This window comes from Coregonus clupeaformis, chromosome 9 (genome assembly GCF_020615455.1).
Source record: "Coregonus clupeaformis isolate EN_2021a chromosome 9, ASM2061545v1, whole genome shotgun sequence".
Classification (NCBI taxonomy): domain Eukaryota; kingdom Metazoa; phylum Chordata; class Actinopteri; order Salmoniformes; family Salmonidae; genus Coregonus; species Coregonus clupeaformis.
Genome location: NC_059200.1, coordinates 48,462,142 through 48,483,427, shown reverse-complemented (window position 1 = coordinate 48,483,427; position 21,286 = coordinate 48,462,142). Strand labels below are relative to the sequence as shown.

Genomic DNA, 21,286 nt, shown 5'->3' with positions numbered 1-21,286 from the left:
GGGAGAAGGGGGGACTTTATTCATGGTATGGTGTAACATTTGGGAAGATCATATTGATAAATATTAGTTATACTTTGAGTCCAGATAGTTCAGATAATATCACTGGGGTTATAGATGCATTGAAGGAAATAAGGGATGCATTTGGAAGACTTGGTTGCAAGATCAGTTAGGCCAGTAGGGGCAGTGATGGGTTACATTTTAATGGCAGCTTTGATAGCACTGTGAATTTGTTACTTACCTTTGAGAAAGTTATGATATTGAGATAGGTTGGAGAGTGATGCCTGGAGACAACACTCAGATGCCGGTGTTGACTGTTCCTGATCTGGAGGAAGATGGATGGACTACTGATGGATAAATATCATTTTTTTATGAGTTTATTATTTTTAAATTTTTTTCCAATATTAGGGTGATTTGTAGTATGATTTATGAATCAAAGGGGGGAATAGGTTTATGTGATTCATACATCATTTATATATCATTTTAAAATTCTTAGGTGAAATTGAGGTTTAATTTGAAAATGTTGTTTTGCAAAAGATACTGTTTGGTCGTTTCTTTTCTTTTCTTCCAGAAGCATTTGGGAGAACATGTGGAGATTGAAATACTCAAACAAGGACAATATGAAGGGACAATATGACTGGAGGAGATGAAAGAAGGAGAGGGTGTGGAAAGATTCTGATTTCATCATCAACAATCCATTGGAAGAGGAGACTACGGGGAGATGAAGTGTAGTGGACTACATTCCAGTGTCTGCAATGAAATATAGACATGTGTAATACATAATTGTGTCATATTTTTAGGTATTAATTTTTGTAGAATGATGTTTGATGTTATTGAATACATGTGAGGATCTTAGATGTTTTTGTTTATTTCGGTGAATGCTTAGGGACAGAAAGTCTAGGCAGGGAGAGTTTCACTGTAAGGTCCAATGGGTTGACCAGCCTTACAATGGATGTTTTTGGATAGGATTTTGTTTGCAGGGGCTTACATGTGTATTTAATTGCATCATAGTTTCAAATGCATTTACATGGTTAATGAGTTTATCTGGAGTACCGAAGGTGGTTGCCTGGGGCAGAGGGACCGTGAGAGAATTTTACTGTCTTGATTGATGGATGGATATCTGAAAAGATGGCTGCCGGACAGTTTTTCGCTCTTACACTCCATAGAGATTTGTTCATATTTCATAGTAATGTATTCACACTTCATAAACAGTTATTTCATAGAAAGGTATTTACACTCTAGAGGAGAATGTTTTTGGTTTAATGTTAAAGATACTCAATAAGATAAATTGTTACTAGTCATAATCCTATTCTGTTTGTTTTCGAGACATTTAGTTCGTCTCGAAGGGGGGAATATCGTATCTGAAGATTATGCCTTTGTTAAATGTTTTTCATGAAGAAATGGAATGTTGTTTGTGTTAGTATCAAGAGGGAATGTTTTGGGTGTGACGTCACATACAACAGACCGGAAGTGTGTTGTAGACACGGGGATTGGACAGTAGAGGGAGCCACTCACATCTTGGAAGGTTATATATAAGGGGGGAACAACGACGGAGGGGCAGAACGAGCAGCCATTCGGAGGCGTCGCTCTCCGGGTGTCATGTCACCTGTCATTTATGCTGTAACCTCGTGATTTTAATAAAAGCCTCTAACACGATGCAGCATAGACGGACTCTTTGTTGACAGCAATAATGGCCACCATTCACCCGATACGACACTCCAAAACCTTGCTTGTTTCAGCAAGGGGAAACAAAGTTTCATTACGTTGTTAAAAGTCCATGTTATAGCAGAAACACACAAATGCCCGGCCATCCTGTCTTCCGTCAGCTGTTCATTCCATATTTGTTTTAGACGGTTATGACGGTTATTTTATATTCATGACTGTCTTCATCCATAACCGGTAATTGTGTCAGCCCTAGTTACAGTGGGGGAAAAAAGTATTTAGTCAGCCACCAATTGTGCAAGTTCTCCCACTTAAAAAAGATGAGAGAGGCCTGTAATTTTCATCATAGGTACACGTCAACTATGACAGACAAATTGAGAATTTTTTTCTCCAGAAAATCACATTGTAGGATTTTTAATGAATTTATTTGCAAATTATGGTGGAAAATAAGTATTTGGTCACCTACAAACAAGCAAGATTTCTGGCTCTCACAGACCTGTAACTTCTTCTTTAAGAGGCTCCTCTGCCCTCCACTCGTTACCTGTATTAATGGCACCTGTTTGAACTTGTTATCAGTATAAAAGACACCTGTCCACAACCTCAAACAGTCACACTCCAAACTCCACTATGGCCAAGACCAAAGAGCGGTCAAAGGACACCAGAAACAAAATTGTAGACCTGCACCAGGCTGGGAAGACTGAATCTGCAATAGGTAAGCAGCTTGGTTTGAAGAAATCAACTGTGGGAGCAATTATTAGGAAATGGAAGACATACAAGACCACTGATAATCTCCCTCGATCTGGGGCTCCACGCAAGATCTCACCCCGTGGGGTCAAAATGATCACAAGAACGGTGAGCAAAAATCCCAGAACCACACGGGGGGACCTAGTGAATGACCTGCAGAGAGCTGGGACCAAAGTAACAAAGCCTACCATCAGTAACACACTACGCCGCCAGGGACTCAAATCCTGCAGTGCCAGACGTGTCCCCCTGCTTAAGCCAGTACATGTCCAGGCCCGTCTGAAGTTTGCTAGAGTGCATTTGGATGATCCAGAAGAGGATTGGGAGAATGTCATATGGTCAGATGAAACCAAAATAGAACTTTTTGGTAAAAACTCAACTCGTCGTGTTTGGAGGACAAAGAATGCTGAGTTGCATCCAAAGAACACCATACCTACTGTGAAGCATGGTGGTGGAAACATCATGCTTTGGGGCTGTTTTTCTGCAAAGGGACCAGGACGACTGATCCGTGTAAAGGAAAGAATGAATGGGGCCATGTATCGTGAGATTTTGAGTGAAAACCTCCTTCCATCAGCAAGGGCATTGAAGATGAAACGTGGCTGGGTCTTTCAGCATGACAATGATCACAAACACACCACCCGGGCAACGAAGGAGTGGCTTCGTAAGAAGCATTTCAAGGTCCTGGAGTGGCATAGCCAGTCTCCAGATCTCAACCCCATAGAAAATCTTTGGAGGGAGTTGAAAGTCCGTGTTGCCCAGCGACAGCCCCAAAACATCACTGCTCTAGAGGAGATCTGCATGGAGGAATGGGCCAAAATACCAGCAACAGTGTGTGAAAACCTTGTGAAGACTTACAGAAAACGTTTGACCTGTGTCATTGCCAACAAATGGTATATAACAAAGTATTGAGAAACTTTTGTTATTGACCAAATACTTATTTTCCACCATAATTTTTAAATAAATTCATAATAAATCCTACAATGTGATTTTCTGGATTTTTTTTCCTCATGTTGTCTGTCATAGTTGACGTGTACCTATGATGAAAATTACAGGCCTCTCTCATCTTTTTAAGTGGGAGAACTTACACAATTGGTGGCTGACTAAATACTTTTTTCCCCCACTGTATCACTGCTCTTTCAACCATTTAAAAGCACAACAAAGTTCAAATGGGAATACAATGTCAGATATTTTGTTTATTTATACAACAGATAAATGTGTTGTCACTGTGTTTCATCTAATAGCACAACCACATGATCTGGATTGCAGTTGAGATTCCAATAAAAGTACATAGTGCAAGTGATCAATGCTGTTCGAGATTCTGCACAGATTATTACAGCAATTGTGAAGATCTCTACAGACCTGCGACCTTTGCATGCTCTTGAAAATGCACACTTTCTATGATTACATATAAAGATATTTATAGTTACAGTAATCTCAAAATGTGGCCAAGTGTGTGTTACTCATTTTAAAGTTGAATACATACTGGTACATTAGTTTGTAAGAGCCTTAACTTTAGGCTATTAACTGTATTACAAAGTAATATTGAATTGTGTTTGGTTGACAACACAACCAAATATCAACATTTAAAGGAGATGTAAAGCACAATAAAAATCCAATGGAAAAACGATATCAGATTGTTTTTTTGGGGGGGGGGGGGTTGTTCGCATCTAAATGTGTTATTACGTTTTCAGAGATAGTCAAACTTTATTTGATTTGATTTAGTCCTATTCTTAAACTTTGATATTTGGTTGAGATGGAGATGTGAATCCAACATATCAATTATTAATTTGTAGGCAAACTGGAATTAAAGCCAGACTAAGTCAGTGGCACAGATGGAACTATCCAAGCAGAAGATACATCTCCTTCAAATGTTGATATTTGGTTGCGTAAACAATTCAATATCCAGGTTGTCTACAAATTAATAATTGATATGTTGGATTAACGTCTCTAACTCAACCAAAAATAAAAGTTAAAGAATAGGACTAAATCAAGTCAAATCAAACTTTAAATGCACTTAAATTAAGTTTGATTTGATTTAGTCCTTTTCTTTAACTTTGACTTTTGGTTAAGATGATGTGAATCCAACATATTAATTATTAACTTGTAGATTAAATTTGAATTCAACCAAAGCTTGAAACCCTAGACCTACAGTGCCTTAAAGTATTCATACCCCTTGACTTAGTCCACATTTTGTTGTGTTACAGCCTGAATTCTATACTGAACACAAATATAAATGCAACATGCAAAATGTTCAAAGATTTTACTGAGTTAAAGTTCATATAAGGAAATAAGTCAATTTAAATAAATTCATTAGGCCCTAATCTATGGATTTCACATGACTGGAAATACATAAATGCATCTCTTGGTCACAGATACCTTTAAAAAAAGGTAGGGGTGTGGATCAGAAAACCAGTCACTATATGGTATGACCACCATTTGCCTCATGCAGAGCGACACATCACCTTCGCATAGAGTTGATCAGGCTGTGGAATGTTGTCCCACTCGTCTTCAATGGCTGTACGAAGTAGCTGAATATTGTCGGGAACTGGAACACACTGTCATACACGTTGATCTAGAGAATCCCAAACATGCTCAAAGGATGACACGTCTGGTGAGTATGCAGGCCATGGAAGAACAGGGATATTTTCAGCTTCCTGGAACTGTGTACAGATCCTTGCGACATGGGGACGTGCATTACCATGCTGAAACATGAGGTGATGGCGGCGGATGAATGGCACGACAATGGGCCTTAGGATCTTGTCACGGTATCTCTGTGCATTCAAATTGCCATTGATAAAATGCAATTGTGTTCGTTGTCCATAGTTTATGCCTGCCCCTACCATAACCCCACCGCCACCATGGGGCACTCTGTTCATAACGTTGACATCAGCAAACCGGTCGCCCACACGATGCCATACACGTGGTCAGCGGTTGTGAGGCCGGTTGGGTGTACTGCCAAATTCTCTAGAATGACATTGGAGGTGGCTTATGGTAGAGAAATGAACATTAAATTGTCTGGCAACAGCTCTGGTAGACATTCCTGCAGTCAGCATGCCAATTGCATGCTCCCTCAAAACTTGAGACATCTGTCGCATTGTGTTGTGTGACAATAGCACATTTTAGGGTGGCCTTTTATTGTCCCTAGCACAAGGTGCACCTGTGTAATGATCATGCTGTTTAATCAGCTTCTTGATATGCCACACCTGTCTGGTGGATGGATTATCTTGGCAAAGGAGAAATGCTCACTAACAGGGATGCACGACATTTTTTGATAAATAAGCTTTTTGTGTGTATGGAACATTTCTGGGATATTTTATTTCAGCTCATAAAACATGGGACCAACATTTACATGTTGTATTTATATTTTTGTTCAGTATAAATACAGTGCAGTCGGAAAGCATTCAGACCCCTTCCCTTTTTCCAAATTTTGTTACGTTACAGCCTTATTCTAAAATGGATTGAATAAATAGAAAATCCTTATCAATCTAAACACAATACCCCAGAATTACAAATTTTTGCAAATTTATAAAAAATAAAAAACAGAAATACCTTATCTACATAAGTATTCAGACCATTTGCTATGAGAATCGAAATTGAGCTCAGGTGTATCCTGTTTCCATTGATCATCCTTGAGATGTTTCTACAACTTGATTGGAGTCCACCTGTGGTAAATTCATTTGATTGGACACGATTTGGAAAGGCACACACCTGTCTGTATAAGGTCCCATGGTTGACAGTATATGTCAGAGCAAAAACCAAGCCATGAGATCGAAGGAATTGTCTGTAGAGCTCCGAAGACAGGATTGTGTCGAGGCACAGATCTGGGGAAGGGTACCAAAACATTTATGCAGCATTGATGGTCCCCAAGAACAGAGTAGCCTCCATCATTCTTAAATGGAAGAAGTTTGCAACCACCAAGACGCTTCCTAGAACTGGCCGCCCGGCCAAACTGAGCAATCGAGGGAGAAGGGCCTTGGTCAGGGAGGTGAACAAGAACCCGATGGTCACTCTGACAGAGCTCCAGAGTTCCTCTGTGGAGATGGGAGAACCTTAAAGAAGGACAACCATCTCTGCAGCACTCCACAAATCAGGCCTTTATGGTAGAGTGGCCAGACAGAAGCCACTCCTCAGTAAAAGGCACGACAGCCCGCTTGGAGTTTGCCAAAAGGCACCTAAAGGACTCTCAGACCATGAGAAACAAGATTCTCTGGTCTGATGAAACCAAGATTGAACTATTTGGCCTGAATGCCAAGAATCACATCTGGAGGAAACCTGGCACCATACCTATGGTGAAGCATGGTGGTGGCAGCATCATGATGTGGGGATGTTTTTCTGCGGCAGGGACTAGGAGACTAGTCAGGATCGAGAGAAAGATGAAGGGAGCAAAGTATAGAGAGATCCTTGATGAAAACCTACTCCAGAGCGCTCAGGACCTCAGACTGTGGCGAAGGTTCACCTTCCAACAGGACGACGATCCTAAGCACACAGCCAAGACAACACAGGACTGGCTACGGGACAAGTCTAGAAATGTTTGCAAATTTATTGAAAATGAAATACAGAAATATCTAATTTACATAAGTATTCAGTGTCAATACATGTTAGAATCACATTTGGCAACGATTACAGCTGTGAGTCTTTCTGGGTAAGTCTCTAAGAGCTTTGCAAACCTGGATTGTACAATACTTGCATTATTATTTTAAAAAATCTTCAAGCTCTGTCAAGTTATTTGTTGATCATTGCTAGACAGCAATTTTCTTGCCATAGATTTTCAAGCCGATTTACTGTAAGTCAAAACTGTAATTAGGCCACTCAGGAACATTCAATTTAGTCTTGGTAAGCAACTCCAGTGTATATATGGCTTTGTGTTTTAGGTTATTGTCCTGCTGAAAGGTGAATTTTTCTCCCGATGTCTGTTAGAAAGCAGACTTAACCATGTTTTCCTCTAGGATTTTGCCTGTGCTTAGCTCTATTCCGTTTCTTTCCCTAGTTCTTGACGATGACAAGCATACCCATAACATGATGCAGCCACCACCATGCTTGAAAAGAGTGGTACTCAGTGTTGTGTTGTTTTGGATTTGCCCCAAACATAAAACTTTATATTCAGGACATACATTTTAATTGTTGGCATGGTGAAATCCCTGAGCGGTTTCCTTCCTCTCCGGCAACTGAGTTAGGAAGGACGCCTGTATCTTTGTAGTGACTGGGTGTATTGATACACCATCCAAAGTGTAATTAATAACAACTTCACCATGCTCAAGGGGATACTCTATGTCTGCTTTTTTTTCTACCAACAGAGGTGCCCTTCTTTGCGAGGCATTGGAAAACCTCCATGGTCTTTGTAGTTGAATCTGTGTTTGAAATTCACTGTGACTGAGGTACCTTACAGATAATTGTATGTGTGAGGTACAGAGATGAAGTAGTCATTAAACACTATTATTGCACACAGTGAGTCCATGTAACTTATTATGTGATTTCTTAAGCAAAGTTTTACTCCTGAACTTTATTTAGGCTTGCCATTACAAAGGATACTTATTCACTTAAGACATTTCAGCTTTGCCTTTTTTATTAATTTGTAAACATTTCAAAAAACATAATTCCACTTCGATATTATGGGGTATTGTGTGTAGGCCAGTGTCACAAAATCTCTATTTAATCCATTTTAAATTCACACACACAACAAAATGTGGAAAAAGTCAAGGGGTGTGAATAGTTTCTGAATGCACTATATATGTATTGTATATTTTCAGTTGAACCCTGGGTTGAATTGAAACAAAAGCTGTTGATGACTTCGCAAATGCTATATAGACTTAAATAGCATAATTGATGATATATGACTACACTTGTTACATTTAATTTGCTCTGTTAAACCTACCCTTTGGAAGGACTTTGATAGCAACACTGAATCTATTTAGTTATTAAGTGGAGATCTCTCAATCATTCTCACGATAGCACATTGGAAGTAGTCAGTGACAAATAACAAATCTAAGCAGGGCTGGGCTTTGTTAAAATCCTGGATGAGAGACCAAAGGAACAGCTGTAGATAGATTAACGCTCCAGTAGGAGGTGCCGCCCAGCCTATTGTTTTTTTATTATAGTGGATATAATGTTGAAAATCAAAGGAAAACATTTAACATATTTTATACAAGGTTTGTCTATGTTGAAAAATGGTTACCATGATGACATAATCCTGTGCTTAAAATGTCACCCTCAGAAAAACAGTTCATTACTTTTTGCAAATCCAATGTAGATTCCACGTCACAATACGTTGACAAATTACATTGAAACAACATTGGTTCAACCAGTTTGTGCCCAGTGGACAGAGAGCCAGAGACCAGGGAGAGAGAGAGACCAGAGAGCGAGCGAGTCCATAGAAAGAGAGCGAGAGAGAGAAAGAAGGAGAGAGAGAGCACTGTGTTCGATGCAGACTAATTAACTCCGGAGTCTGGGGCCTTCGGCTCTAACTCAATGTGTAATGCATCCTCACTAATGGAAGTGTAGTTGTGGAAAGCATTCAGCTCCTCAATTACTTACACACTGTAGGAATAAAAGGGGGATGTTTTACATTACTCAGGCATTGATTTAGAGAGCCTCGCAGAGAAACCACTCTGAGGAAGGATAAACTGAGGAAGCATCCCTCATACAGATGGGAAGTCTTGGTAACACTTTACTTAAGCCTGCATGTATAATGCTTTATTATATCTTATAGGCTTTATAATGTATTTTAATAATGCCTACCTGCAGGCTTTAAGTAGAGAGTTACAGTTGTTAGTTAGTTGTTAAACTAGTTACAGTTGTTTACATTTCCTAGTTCCCACTCACTGTGCTGCTTGGCTTGGTTCTGTTGACTCTGCTGCTTGGAGAATCCGTCCAGGTCGTTAGTGCTGGCATGGCCCGCTGCCCCTGCCGCCAGCTTCTGGCTCAGGATGTCGGCCTTCTTCAAGTAGGACGCCGGGGCCCAGCCCTCCTGTCCCTGGTACCTGTAGATGCCAGCAGAGAGGTTACGTTCACAGCTTCATTAGAGAAAAAAACACCAACAACAATAACAAAGGACTTATTTAGTACAAACAAGCAACCAACTCTGACCCACGCATTCATACACTCAATCAAATTCACATGCACACAGAGCCTACATGCATTCACTGTGTACAGACACACTTCTGGGGTATTGTGTTTTACCTGATCTTCCACCAGCCCTCAAGGTTCTTCTGGATAACCTCCACCGTCATGCCACTTTCCAGGTCGATCTCGTCTTGGTCTCGCGCTGCGTACGGGTAAATCACTGTGTACTTCTCCTCTGGAAATGGCAAAGAATACATGACATTAGGTGATGTATTTTTCATCTTGCATACTTACTATTAAAAGAACGTCAATCAAGCAGATGGAGTGAACAACTTGGCAGGGACAGCACATTATGTAGCAATGCACATGCCCTGCCTACCTGAGGATCTGTCTATTTCCTGTGTTCGAGGGGTGCAAAATCCACTTGTCACTTAAATCTTGCTGGATTAATTGCTTTCATTTTACTCATGCGACTCTTTCATACTCTTGCTTGTGCCTGTCGTTTTTTTCCGTTAATATTACGACAGCGGAAATGTTTGTAATGACCTGTCAAACACACCCCGGTAATAGCTGAAATTGGCTCAATGGAATACATTGTCTTTCCAATGCATTTATAAGAACGCTAAAGCTTCGTCAGGGATTTAATGCATCGTCTTGACATCACAACAAAGATAACTTTATTTTGATGGGTGTTCATTTTTGGTGGAATTTAAAAAGGAATAATGTAATACAGTTTAAATGTTTACAAATTAGATGCACTGAAATGAAAGCAACTTCTGAAAATGAACACTCAAATTAAAAAAAAAACTAATTCAGTAGAAGAAATGTGCAGATGCAAACTTTGGTAACAGATTACGGTAAAATCTCCCTCAGGTTTTTATGCGAACACGTTTTCTTAAATATCTTCTCCAAATTACGATTCAAAGATGTCTGCAGAAAGAATGGGGTGTCAGCTATGACATGGCACCTTGAGTTTGCAAAAAATATATTTGGGTTTTTGAACTACAGTAAGTGAAGTGGATTTACACCTGGTAACGGAATTACAGTAACAGAATTACATCATGGGTCCCTGATCTGTACTACACAGAAATGCATAATTATGGATATGAATGTCATTCTCCTCATGTTTCACAAGTTTGGACATCACAGCACAGTAGAGTACAGTACAGTGCAATAAAATACAGCAGAGTAGAGTAAAGTGCAGTACAGTAAAGTAGTGTATAGTTCAGTACAGTAGAGTACAGTACAATATACTGTACTGTACAATACGCTATTTTTCTTTACTGTACTACTGTATTGTATTGTACTCTACTGTGCTATATTCACTGTACAGTACTGTACTCAGTACTCAGTACTGTCCTGCACTGTGCTATCCAAACTTGTAAAACGTGTCTATGATAGGTTCAGATTTGGTCCAGTCCGGTCCGTCTGTGGACATTAACATCAAGGCCAGGGTAGACTGACCAAATTTCAACTACTTTTCAACGTCCATGGACGTCCAGTGTCGGTAGGCGCTCAGTGGGTGAGGAAGCTGGTTACAGTAAATGGAAAGAGGTGATATTAATTGGAGAGAGGGAGGGGTATTCCAGACTCAGGCAGTTTTAACACTCTTTTATTTTTATTTATTTTTATTTTGGGGGGGGGCTAGATCAGCTTAATATTGCAGATAGATTGTAACTTCCATCAATGTAATTGTCTGCATCATTTCTAATCCCCCATGTTTTATATATATATATACTCCCCTTTATTACTTTTCAACCCCGCCATCCTTTCCCTACTTGGGGTAAATTAGTGAACAACAATGCTTAGGCCTCTACTTCCAGCTTATACTTACTATCTACATTTTATGGACACAGTCAATTTTACAATAATTCTATTTTATTTGTTTTTGCTCCTGAACTTCTTCTACTCTCAATCTCTCCAATCATTTTCATGATGTCCATCTGGTTTGCTTCTATATGCCATATCTTTCTAACTGTGCTCTTTCCCAAAAGCTCCCAACATACATCATATATACTTATTATGGACACAGTATGCTTACATTATTAGTTATCTTGTTTTTATTTGTTGTTATTTGTTATTAGTCCCAACTCCAGTTTTAACACTCTTGGTTTGACCACCAAACAACGGAAAGACAAAAAAAACAGTTATGAGCTTAACATTACAGTATGACAGTGGAAGGGAGGACAATAACAGGTGACCCAACTGTGGTTTGTGACTATTATGATTTCCCATTGTAGCCAATTCAGTTGCAGTAATTCCGTTACAGATTTTTTTGTAATTCCGCTAACAACTTGGTAACGGAATTACAAGTTATAATCACTTCATAATTCATAAACAAAATGTACATCAGTAAAATCACTATAACTAATTGCTAGGTCTACCAATACTTGTTACTTCTGTGAACTTTCATTATGCTCCCTCCTCACGAGGGAGAGGAATGAGGAAATATCTTAAAGATACACTATATATACAAAAGTATGTCGACACACCTTCAAATGAGTGGATTTGGCTATTTCAGCCACACCCGTTGCTGACAGGTGTATACAATTTAGCACACAGCCATGCAATCTCCATAGACAAACATTGGGAGTAGAATGTCCTTACTGAAGAGTTCAGTGACTTTCAATGTCATAGATTGCCACCTTTCCAACAAGTCAGTTCGTCAAATTTCTGCCCTGCTAGAGCTGCCACGGTCAACTGTAAGTGCTGTTATTGTGAAGTGGAAACGTCTAGGAGCAACAACGGCTCAGCTGCGAAGTGGTAGGCCATACAAGCTCACAGAATGGGACCGGCGAGTGCTGAAGCGCGTAGCGCGTAAAAATCATCTGTACTCGGTTGCAACATTCATTACCGAGTTCGAAACTGCCTCTGGAAGCAACGTCAGCACAATAATTGTTTGTCAGGAGCTTCATGAAATCGGTTTCCATGGCCGAGCAGCAGCACACAAGCATCAGATCACCATGCGCAATGCCAAGGGACGGCTGGAGTGATGTAAAGCTCATCGCCATTGGACTCTGAGCAGTGGAAATGATGAATCACGCTTCACCATCTGGCAGTCCGACGGACAAATCTGGGTTTGGCGGATGCCAGGAGAACGCTACCTGCCCAAATGCATAGTGCCAACTGTAAAGTTTGGTGGAGGAGGAATAATTGTCTGGGGCTGTTTTTCATGGTTCGGGCTAGGCCCCTTAGTTCCAGTGAAGGGAAATCTTAACGCTACAGCATACAATCACATTCTAGACAATTATGTGCTTCCAACTTCGTGGCAACAGTTTGGGGAAGGCCCTTTCCTGTTTCAGCATGACAATGCACACGTGCACAAAGCGAGGTCCATACATAAATGGTTTGTCGAGATCGGTGTGGAAGAACTTGACTGGCCTGCACAGAGCCCCGACCTCAACCCCATCGAACAACTTTGGGATGAATTGTAACGCCGACTACGAGCCAGGCCTAATTGCCCAACATAGCAGCAAAGGGGGGACCAACTCCATATTAATGCCCATGATTTTGGAATGAGATGTTCGATGAGCAGGTGTCCACATATTTTTGGTAATGTAGTGTATGTGGGTTTTTGGTAACAGAATTACAAGGCACTAGGCAATATTTCTTAAACTTACAGAAGGTAAACAATTTCTCCAAAGCTAAATATAAAAGTGTTGATATTAGTTGGCAGGGGTCTTTTTCAACATCATTGTGTATTGCTGATACCTTTTTAAGACTTTTTCTGGTAGATGTTTTCTAAGATTCCTTTTCCATCTGTTTATTCAGAAATCAGAAAGCCTTTCCTTATACCTACTGTTTAAGATGGAAAATGGTTCAAATGTATCTATGCCTCCGTTTCCCATAAATACGGACTCTTAGCTTTCATTTCACACCCAATTTGAACTTCACATGTTGGTGCTCATGGGTCCTTTTCGATGGAAATGCCCGTCGCTAGCACCTACTTGTAATAGATTATGTTTTTATAACTAATCCATAACAGGTCCATTTTAGGTCTACTGAATTAAAGTGATTGTTACAAAAATATTATATTTAGAAAGAACAAACAACCTAAAATATGTGATATTTCACTGAAATAACAGTAAAAGTGAGAAAAAAAGTGAGTTTTTCGCCACTGCATGCCATCGAGAGAACAAATCATACAAACATATAGGTAGCATCCATTACAATCCATTTCACACATGCATGTCTTGCCTCACTCTTTGGCTTGGGTTGGTCATGCATTAGTTTTTCATGCTAAACATTACATTCTACACACAGATGGAGAAAAGGGAGAAGAGAGGCGTGCGCTCCACCTTGCCCAAAGCCTGTGCTGAACAGATCCCCTAACGTTCGCCGGCGGCCCACATGGCTCGGCAGTGACCAGTATCTCCGGGACACTGACAGCAGAGCACAGTGGGCAGCAGGAAGTAAGTAAAGAGGAAGTAAATACTTTGGTTTGTGTTTGCTTGGTTCCATAGAAAATGATAGAGGACTCTTCATTGAATCTGTCCCATTATGGCCTCTGTGAGCGCACTGGCATCCCCATTTTTATGTAGTACATTTTCTTCTTCTACTACTTCTAAGAGTTGGTAAACAAACTGAAAGGGTGCATACTGCCACCTGGAGTGTGTTGTTTGAACAGGTATAAAGCCAAGGTTGGCGATTTACTGCCACCTGCCGTTACGGAATGTTTGCTCACAAGCATAATTAATTGGCTGATCCCTCCTGATGACCCAGATATAATTATGTGATCCTTCCTTAACCCATAGGAAGTCCCACCCAGTTGACTTCTTCAAAAGGGTGAAAGTCCTCAATGGCACTGACCATGCTAAAAAGGGCATTTGGGCACTAGAGTCCTCTATCTATCTCTATGGTTGGTTCTAATGCTGCATTCATAACCAAAGTGGGAAGGTGGTATTTACTACATACGATTGGGGGGGGAGAAGGATAACTTTTATACTATTCCAGGTATTCCTTAAAGAGGTAGGGTTTCAAGTGTCTATCATCCCTGAGCTCCGACTTCTCCCACATGCTGACCTCTGACCTCACCTACTAAGGAAATTACCTTAATAACAGCATTTTCAGCAGTTAAATGTAACAACAAAACATTGTTTATAAAAAGCAATCTATTAATGTCGTTTTTGAAGAGTATAATTTGTTTACAAGCATGATAGCTGTATTTTTAGTTGATGGTTGACGCAGCTTGTTGGCCAATAGCCAATCTGCGTTTCTCAACAAGTTCAAAGCACGTGAATGCATCCAACTTCACAACTGGTATTTACCACCTTCCCACTTGGACGCAGCATCATAGACGGGCAGAGACAGGTGAAGGTGATAGAAAGTCAGAGGTCATTTTCCCACACACAGTCTGAAATGTAGAGATTTCAAGAGTTTCTCAACATCCTGCTTCCTAGACTAATTCATTACAGTTCCACATTTCTCCTACATCTTAATAAATGAGGACACACTGTTTTGCCTCATAATGACTTGGCAGCAAACCTTGAGTTTTGACTGTGAGCTGTTCCCTATGGCTGCCAATGTGATCAGTAGTTACAGTAGGCCTATGTTTTGACTCTGAATGTGGCCTAGGGGAGTGTGACAGATGGAGAGTTACCTTCCTCGCCGGGCAGGGAGAAGTCGTCAGGGTCATCCTGGGCCTCCAGGCAGGTGGCAGGGACCCAGCCCTGGGCCTCGTCTGAACTAACAAACCACCAACCTGCACACAAAGAGCAAAACACACACACAAAAATACAGAAGAGTCCGTCACACAGCAGAGGCTCTCTCTAGGTCTTGGATTGGCCTTGTCTGTTTGGAAGGTTCTGAGGACAACGTGATAGCATTATACTGCTATTTGGCTCTATTTAGCGGTTGTCTTGGTACACATTTAAAGCACCTGTATCACAGGCTTTCATTCAAGTATGATAACATATTTTCAGTTGATTGGGGGTAAAAAACAGTTTGAGACAATGTGGTTGCTTTATAAAACACGTTAAGGCCGCCAGGACTCAGGTTGTCCCAAATGGCACCCTATTCCCTTTATAGTGGACTACTATTGACCAGGGCCCATAGAGCCAACACTATATAGGCAAGTGTCATTTGGGACACAACCTCAGTCATTTAGCTAAAGTCTGTCGCCATCTGAGCCAGGTCTCGTACCAGACTCATTCTTCTCGATGACCTCCACCGTCTGTCCCACGTGCAGGCTGATCTCAGAGCTCTCCTGCTTCTCATAGTCAGTGACGGCCACATACTGGTCTAGGAGCAGAGGGTCAGCTGAGGTGGAGTCTCCTGCAGGGAGGGACACAGAGCACACAGACATGTAGATCTGACCTCTCTGCCAGCCACACCACACCGCAGAGAGCAGATAGAGGAAGCAGGCATAGTTTTAGAGACAGGGAGGAGAAAATGGTGGTAAGAGAGCAGAGGGACGGAGCGTTTGAGAGGGAGATGTTATGAGAGAGGACAGGATAGGAAGGAGGGTTATGCTAATCAACCACATGGCTGCCACAGACACAGAGACAACCCGCCACCAAGACTCCCCAACACCTAGACTACCACAATGCTGTAGGTTAGAACAACAAGAGGGCCTGCTCTCTAATGTGCACTTGATGCGATGACAACCAGAGCTAACCGGGGATGCAGTGAGTGTGATGCACTCATAATATCCTCTAAATTCATAATTGTACACTCCCAACAAGGTTGTATTTGCTTTAGCTTGATATAGAGACAGATGCGTTGGCTGGATCACATACTAGGCTATCCCTTCCCCCGCTCTACCCCACACTGCCAAGGCCCACCTCAGAGCCAGTTCCCAGCAAAAGGCCCAACAGCCAAGGTCCCCTAACGGATGGCTAGCAACCCAGGGGTCACACACAGAGTATGACCAATCATGAATCTGTTACTACCTCTCTTTAGGAAAGTAGTCGCTCTCTCCACAATCCCTGAAGGAGGAAAATTAAGGAAATTGAAATTGAAACTTGACATGGATGGAACATAGATGGGTTGGTTAGATGAAAAAAGAAAAGGAAAAACTCTTAAATAAAATACTATTTAGAAGTAATGGTGTGTATCTAACTTCAAATAAATTAAATATATGATTGACTTACAGTCTTACTACAATCTTAAATCTTTATATAGCAATCTAGAGTGAAAATAATGGAGACTATATGCAACAATACAGCTAGAGGGCGCTCCAATCTCCATTGAGAAATGTAGTCAGATGGATGCCAACACCACAAAGGGTTTTTCTCTGCCAGAGGCAATAGGACCTCTGTGGCTGGACTCTTAAATACTGGTGCAGGAAATGTTTATCCAAATCTATTTATCACTTCAGTGCTCATCCAGATGATATTGTCCACATAAACTTAATACCACAAACAATAATAACTTAATCCAAAATGTAATACAAAACTTCCTTACCTGGCTTCTTCTTTCCAATGGGTTCCCTGTGAAAGATAAAAAATCATTAGAATCAAGTAAGAGGAAATATATAACTTGGACACAGTGAGTCAGTAAAGGTATTTGGAATGTTTATTTACATAGAAACACTTAGAAAATATTTCCACCTACGTAACCACGGTTATATGCTTCTGAAACCTCTGAAAATATAAAATGTTAACCCTGTGAATAATCACACTGATTATTTTAATTTAATTCAGGCACGTTTTGGGACTCACTTTGAAATAAATAATTTGATCACGGTTCAATCACATTCAAATCTCAGTAATACATTTGTTATGCTATTCATGCAGGCTTTCTAGTCTAGATGAGTGAAACGAAACTCTGTCAGATCCATTACATATCTACAGATGTGTTGACCTTTGCTCCAGATGAGAGGGGATATGGTTAATAGTGAGTTTCTGATACTGGGCTGAATGAGTACATGATAATGTATCTGCAATCCTCTATCCATTCTCATATGCGGCAGCCGATTCTCTCTCTCTCTCTCTCTCTCTCTCTCACTCTCTCTCTCTCTCTCTCTCTCTCTCTCTCTCTGTCTCTCTCTCTCTCTCTCTCTCTCTCTCTCTCTCTCTCTCTCTCTCTCTCTCTCTCTCTCTCTCTCTCTCTCTCTCTCTCCGTCTCTCTCTCTCCGTCTCTCTCTCTGTCTCTCTCTCTCTCTCTATGTCTCTCTCTCTCTCTCTCTCTCTCTCCCTCTCTCTCTCTCTCTCCTCTCTCTCTCTCTCTCGTCTCTCTCTCTCCCTCTGTCTCTCTCTGTCTCTCTCTCTCTCTCTCTCTCTCTCTCTCTCTCTCTCTCTCTGTCTCTCTCTCTCTCTCTCTCCGTCTCTCTCTGTGTCTCTCGTCCCTCTTATTTTCCTCCTGAATAAAATTCACACTCTCAATCACATAATGCATTGTTCGCCTGGCAACCTTGTTACTGCGCTACCCCCAGAGCATCTGCTAAATTACTTAAATGTAATAAATCTACAGCCATTAGTTTGACTATTAGCATATTGTCAAAAGAGTCTCCAGCCAAGACAACCCCAGATCCACCACTAGCCTCGCTTATCAAAGGGAAACAGGGTCAGAAAGGCAATGCAATACTGGGTAAGACAGGATCACACTAGTGACTCAACTAGGCACTGTCCAGTATTCTGTAAGTACATTACAATAGTTTTCCATAAGATCAAATCAGACCTCCCCCTCACGCTAAATGAGGTGCATTCGACCATGGATGAGTCAATCATGGTCAAGGAGCCATTGAATCTCTCCTCCCCTCTCTTCTATCTCTCCTCCCCTCTCTTCTATCTCTCCTCCCCTCTCTTCTATCTCTCCTCCCCTCTCTTCTATCTCTCCACCCCTCTCTTCTATCTCTCCACTACTCTCTCATGCCTGCTACTTCAATCTCGCCGATGGACAGACAGTGGCATCCCTCCCTACTCTGGTCGATTTATAGAGGGCTGTATTTCATCCCTCCATTGCGACCCAAGAGAGAGGGGCTGCTGACGCGATGTCAGCCCAGCTGAACACAGTCTGCATTAGAAGAGAGCTGTAATCCAATTTTAATAAAGACAAACCAAGGTCCTTTCTATATTCATCTGCCTCTCCCTCCAACCCTCCATACTCCCCTCCCCCGTTCCTCGTAGCAGATGCTTGGGGTTTGTCTGTCTGAAAGGTAGCTAATAAGGTATGGGTCCTTGGCAACGGCCAGAGGGAACTAGCTCTCATCCATCTGTCTGTCTGAGGAGGTGACCTGACAGCAGCCATTCATAGCGGCCAGAGCAGTGACAGGCCTTGTATTCATCTCCTTCCACAGAGAGTCATCTCCTCTGCAGTTACTGAACACACCATGCATATTGTATCAAACAATCATCTTGGATTTCGACCAAGGTACTCATGACTGCAATAATGTCGATGGCCAACAAACTCTGAGGAATGATAAGCATCCCTGTGCAAAGTCACTGATTAACGGTGCAGAATTATATTGTTGATGTTCAGTCACAATCTGTTGATTTGTGTGTGAAACGGCGCACAGCAAAAAAGCTAATCGACACACTATCGCAGAAAAGTGTCTGGTTAAGATTGGACAGCCTAGATAAGATTGTAACATTACTCCCATAAACCCTGTAGTAGTAGTTTTGGGATGTGTGAGTCGAACACCTCTCTGCATAAATAAATATAACACATAGGCCTATTTATGTGGCAAAAAGACTGTAGCTGAGCACGTAAAATATGGGTTTTACACTGCTAAGTGCACATAGATAGGAATCTGTTTGTTATAGAAGAAAAACTGATAAGAAAAATGTTGGAGAAAGAAAGAATCTGAAAAGCATCTGGTTTGATACATTTACATATTTCTAGTCTCGCACACCAGCCATCACTGGGCAAGCAATAGCTTAAAGGCCCAGTGCAGTCAAAAGCTTGATTTACCTGTGTTTTATATATATTTCCACACTATGAGGTTAGAATAATACTGTTAAATAGTGAAAATGATGATCATGCCCTTTTAGTGTAAAAGCTGCTTGAAAAGACTGCCTGAAATGTCAGCCTGTTTTGGTGGGATGGAGTTTTGGCCTGCCTGGTAACATCATCCGGCGGTAAATTAGTTAATAGACCAATAAGAAAGAGAGTTCCAAACCTCTCTGCCAAGAACAACTAGTTTTCAGTTTATCCCTCCCCACAGACCACTCCTAGACAGTCCTATCAACATTATTGCTTGAGAAATTGCTCTTTGCTAAGGAGCTATTTTTGTTTCTTTTTGACCATATTAATTGAAAACAATCACAGTAATGTACTTAATTGCTACCCAGAAATGATTTCATATTGAGATAAAAACGGCTGAATTGGACCTTTTCAGAAAGCGTGAAACATATTAAGCCATACAAAGGACATTACTCCATGTTCTCTCCAACCAAACCCAAGTGCCTGACATAGAAATCCATGACCTATGTCACATGATGACAGACTGATTAAGACAAGGTGACCAGTCAAACACTTTGGTTGACAGCTGTTTTTAATGTATTTATTTTCATTTTGAGGGTCTGACCCCAACTTAATATTATGGTCTCTCTGAAAGCAGTCACCTGTAACCACTAGTAACCCCTCATGCCCTCCAGGCGTCTGGTAGCTCAACAACAACACATACGTGATGGGGGAAATGGCGTGGTGACTTTATGACTTAGTGTTGGCACGTTGTAACTGTCAGGCCGACTATGACACTAATGTGTTGAGTGAGATTTACAAGAGCTCATGCCGCCTCAGCAGTTCTCTCATACACTGCTCCCATAGGCTACATGTTATGTAGCTCCCAATCAGGGCAAACCAAACGGTCTCTCATCCACCACAGCAATACCAGAGGGAGCATGACATCATAGTCATTACACTCTATTATAACCTATTACTGATGGATTGGCTTGTTTCAACATGACATGGTGGTCAGGAGGAGGTCATTTCTGCTACTTCATGAAGCAAAGCCTACACAGCATTATGCTCCTCTTTCTTTCTTTATAGTGTTTGTTGTTGGCCCAGTACCAGTGTGAATGTTGTGATGTGCATACAGTAGAACTTATATGCATTTGTGCTGCTTGTCAGACTGTGTGACTGAGTGTGTTCCTTTGACAAGAAGGTGACGAATGGTGTGATGTGTAGCTTACTCTTTGGGTGGGTTGAGGTCTTCAGGACGGGTCTCAAAGAACATACGAACCTCCTCACACTGGGATATGTACACGGGCAGCTGAATCAGAGCCTGCACATAAAGACAGAAACACAGGAAGGTTAGAATGTTAATCAATCAGAACCAAATGAAGTTTCATTCCAAAACGCTATACAGTATATCAATTTTCTGAATTGTTGGTAAATTTGCTTTTATTGTTTAAAGAAATTAAGAAAGAGTTTTATGTGTTTTTTTCACAATCTAATCATGGCATGTAGTTGTTCAATGACAGACATGTATTTCTTTAAAATCTATCACTTCATGGTTTTATTTCATGTACATGTTTTTTTGCTAAATGCTATATATCCACCTCACTCTCAGAGAAATAAGTAGTACTGCTAGGTTTTACACAGTGAAATGAAACAAATAACATAACTACATTTTTTATAAAGAACTGTACAAATGATACAGCTGTAGCTAGGCTGGTAGAGCACGGCGCTTGTAACGCTAAGGTAGTGGGTTCGATCCCCGGGACCACCCATACACAAAAAAATAATTATGCACGCATGACTGTAAGTCGCTTTGGATAAAAGCGTCTGCTAAATGGCAGATTATTATATATACAGTATCAGTCAAAAGTTTGGACACGCCTAGTCATTCAAGGGTTTTTCTTTATTTTTACTATTTTCTACATTGCAGAATAATAGTGAAGACATAAAAACTATGAAATAACACATATGGAATCATGTAGTA

The 21,286-nt window shown here is 40.9% G+C and overlaps 1 protein-coding gene across 2 annotated transcripts in view; it reads right to left on the bottom strand.

Moving 5' to 3' along the window:
- Nucleotides 1-21,286, bottom strand: part of LOC121574020 (SH3 and PX domain-containing protein 2B) — a 127,450-nt gene that overhangs the window by 13,545 nt on the left and 92,619 nt on the right. The window contains exons 5-11 of one of the 2 annotated variants that reach the window (XM_041886531.2): nt 20,535-20,626; nt 16,864-16,889; nt 15,601-15,732; nt 15,059-15,160; nt 13,758-13,841; nt 9,577-9,694; nt 9,220-9,377 (exon numbers count right to left, since the gene is read on the bottom strand). In XM_041886531.2, the coding sequence (XP_041742465.2) occupies nt 9,220-9,377; nt 9,577-9,694; nt 13,758-13,841; nt 15,059-15,160; nt 15,601-15,732; nt 16,864-16,889; nt 20,535-20,626 (712 nt within the window). The remainder of the gene's footprint in view (nt 1-9,219; nt 9,378-9,576; nt 9,695-13,757; nt 13,842-15,058; nt 15,161-15,600; nt 15,733-16,863; nt 16,890-20,534; nt 20,627-21,286) is intronic. The other variant, XM_041886532.2, reaches the window with a different exon arrangement.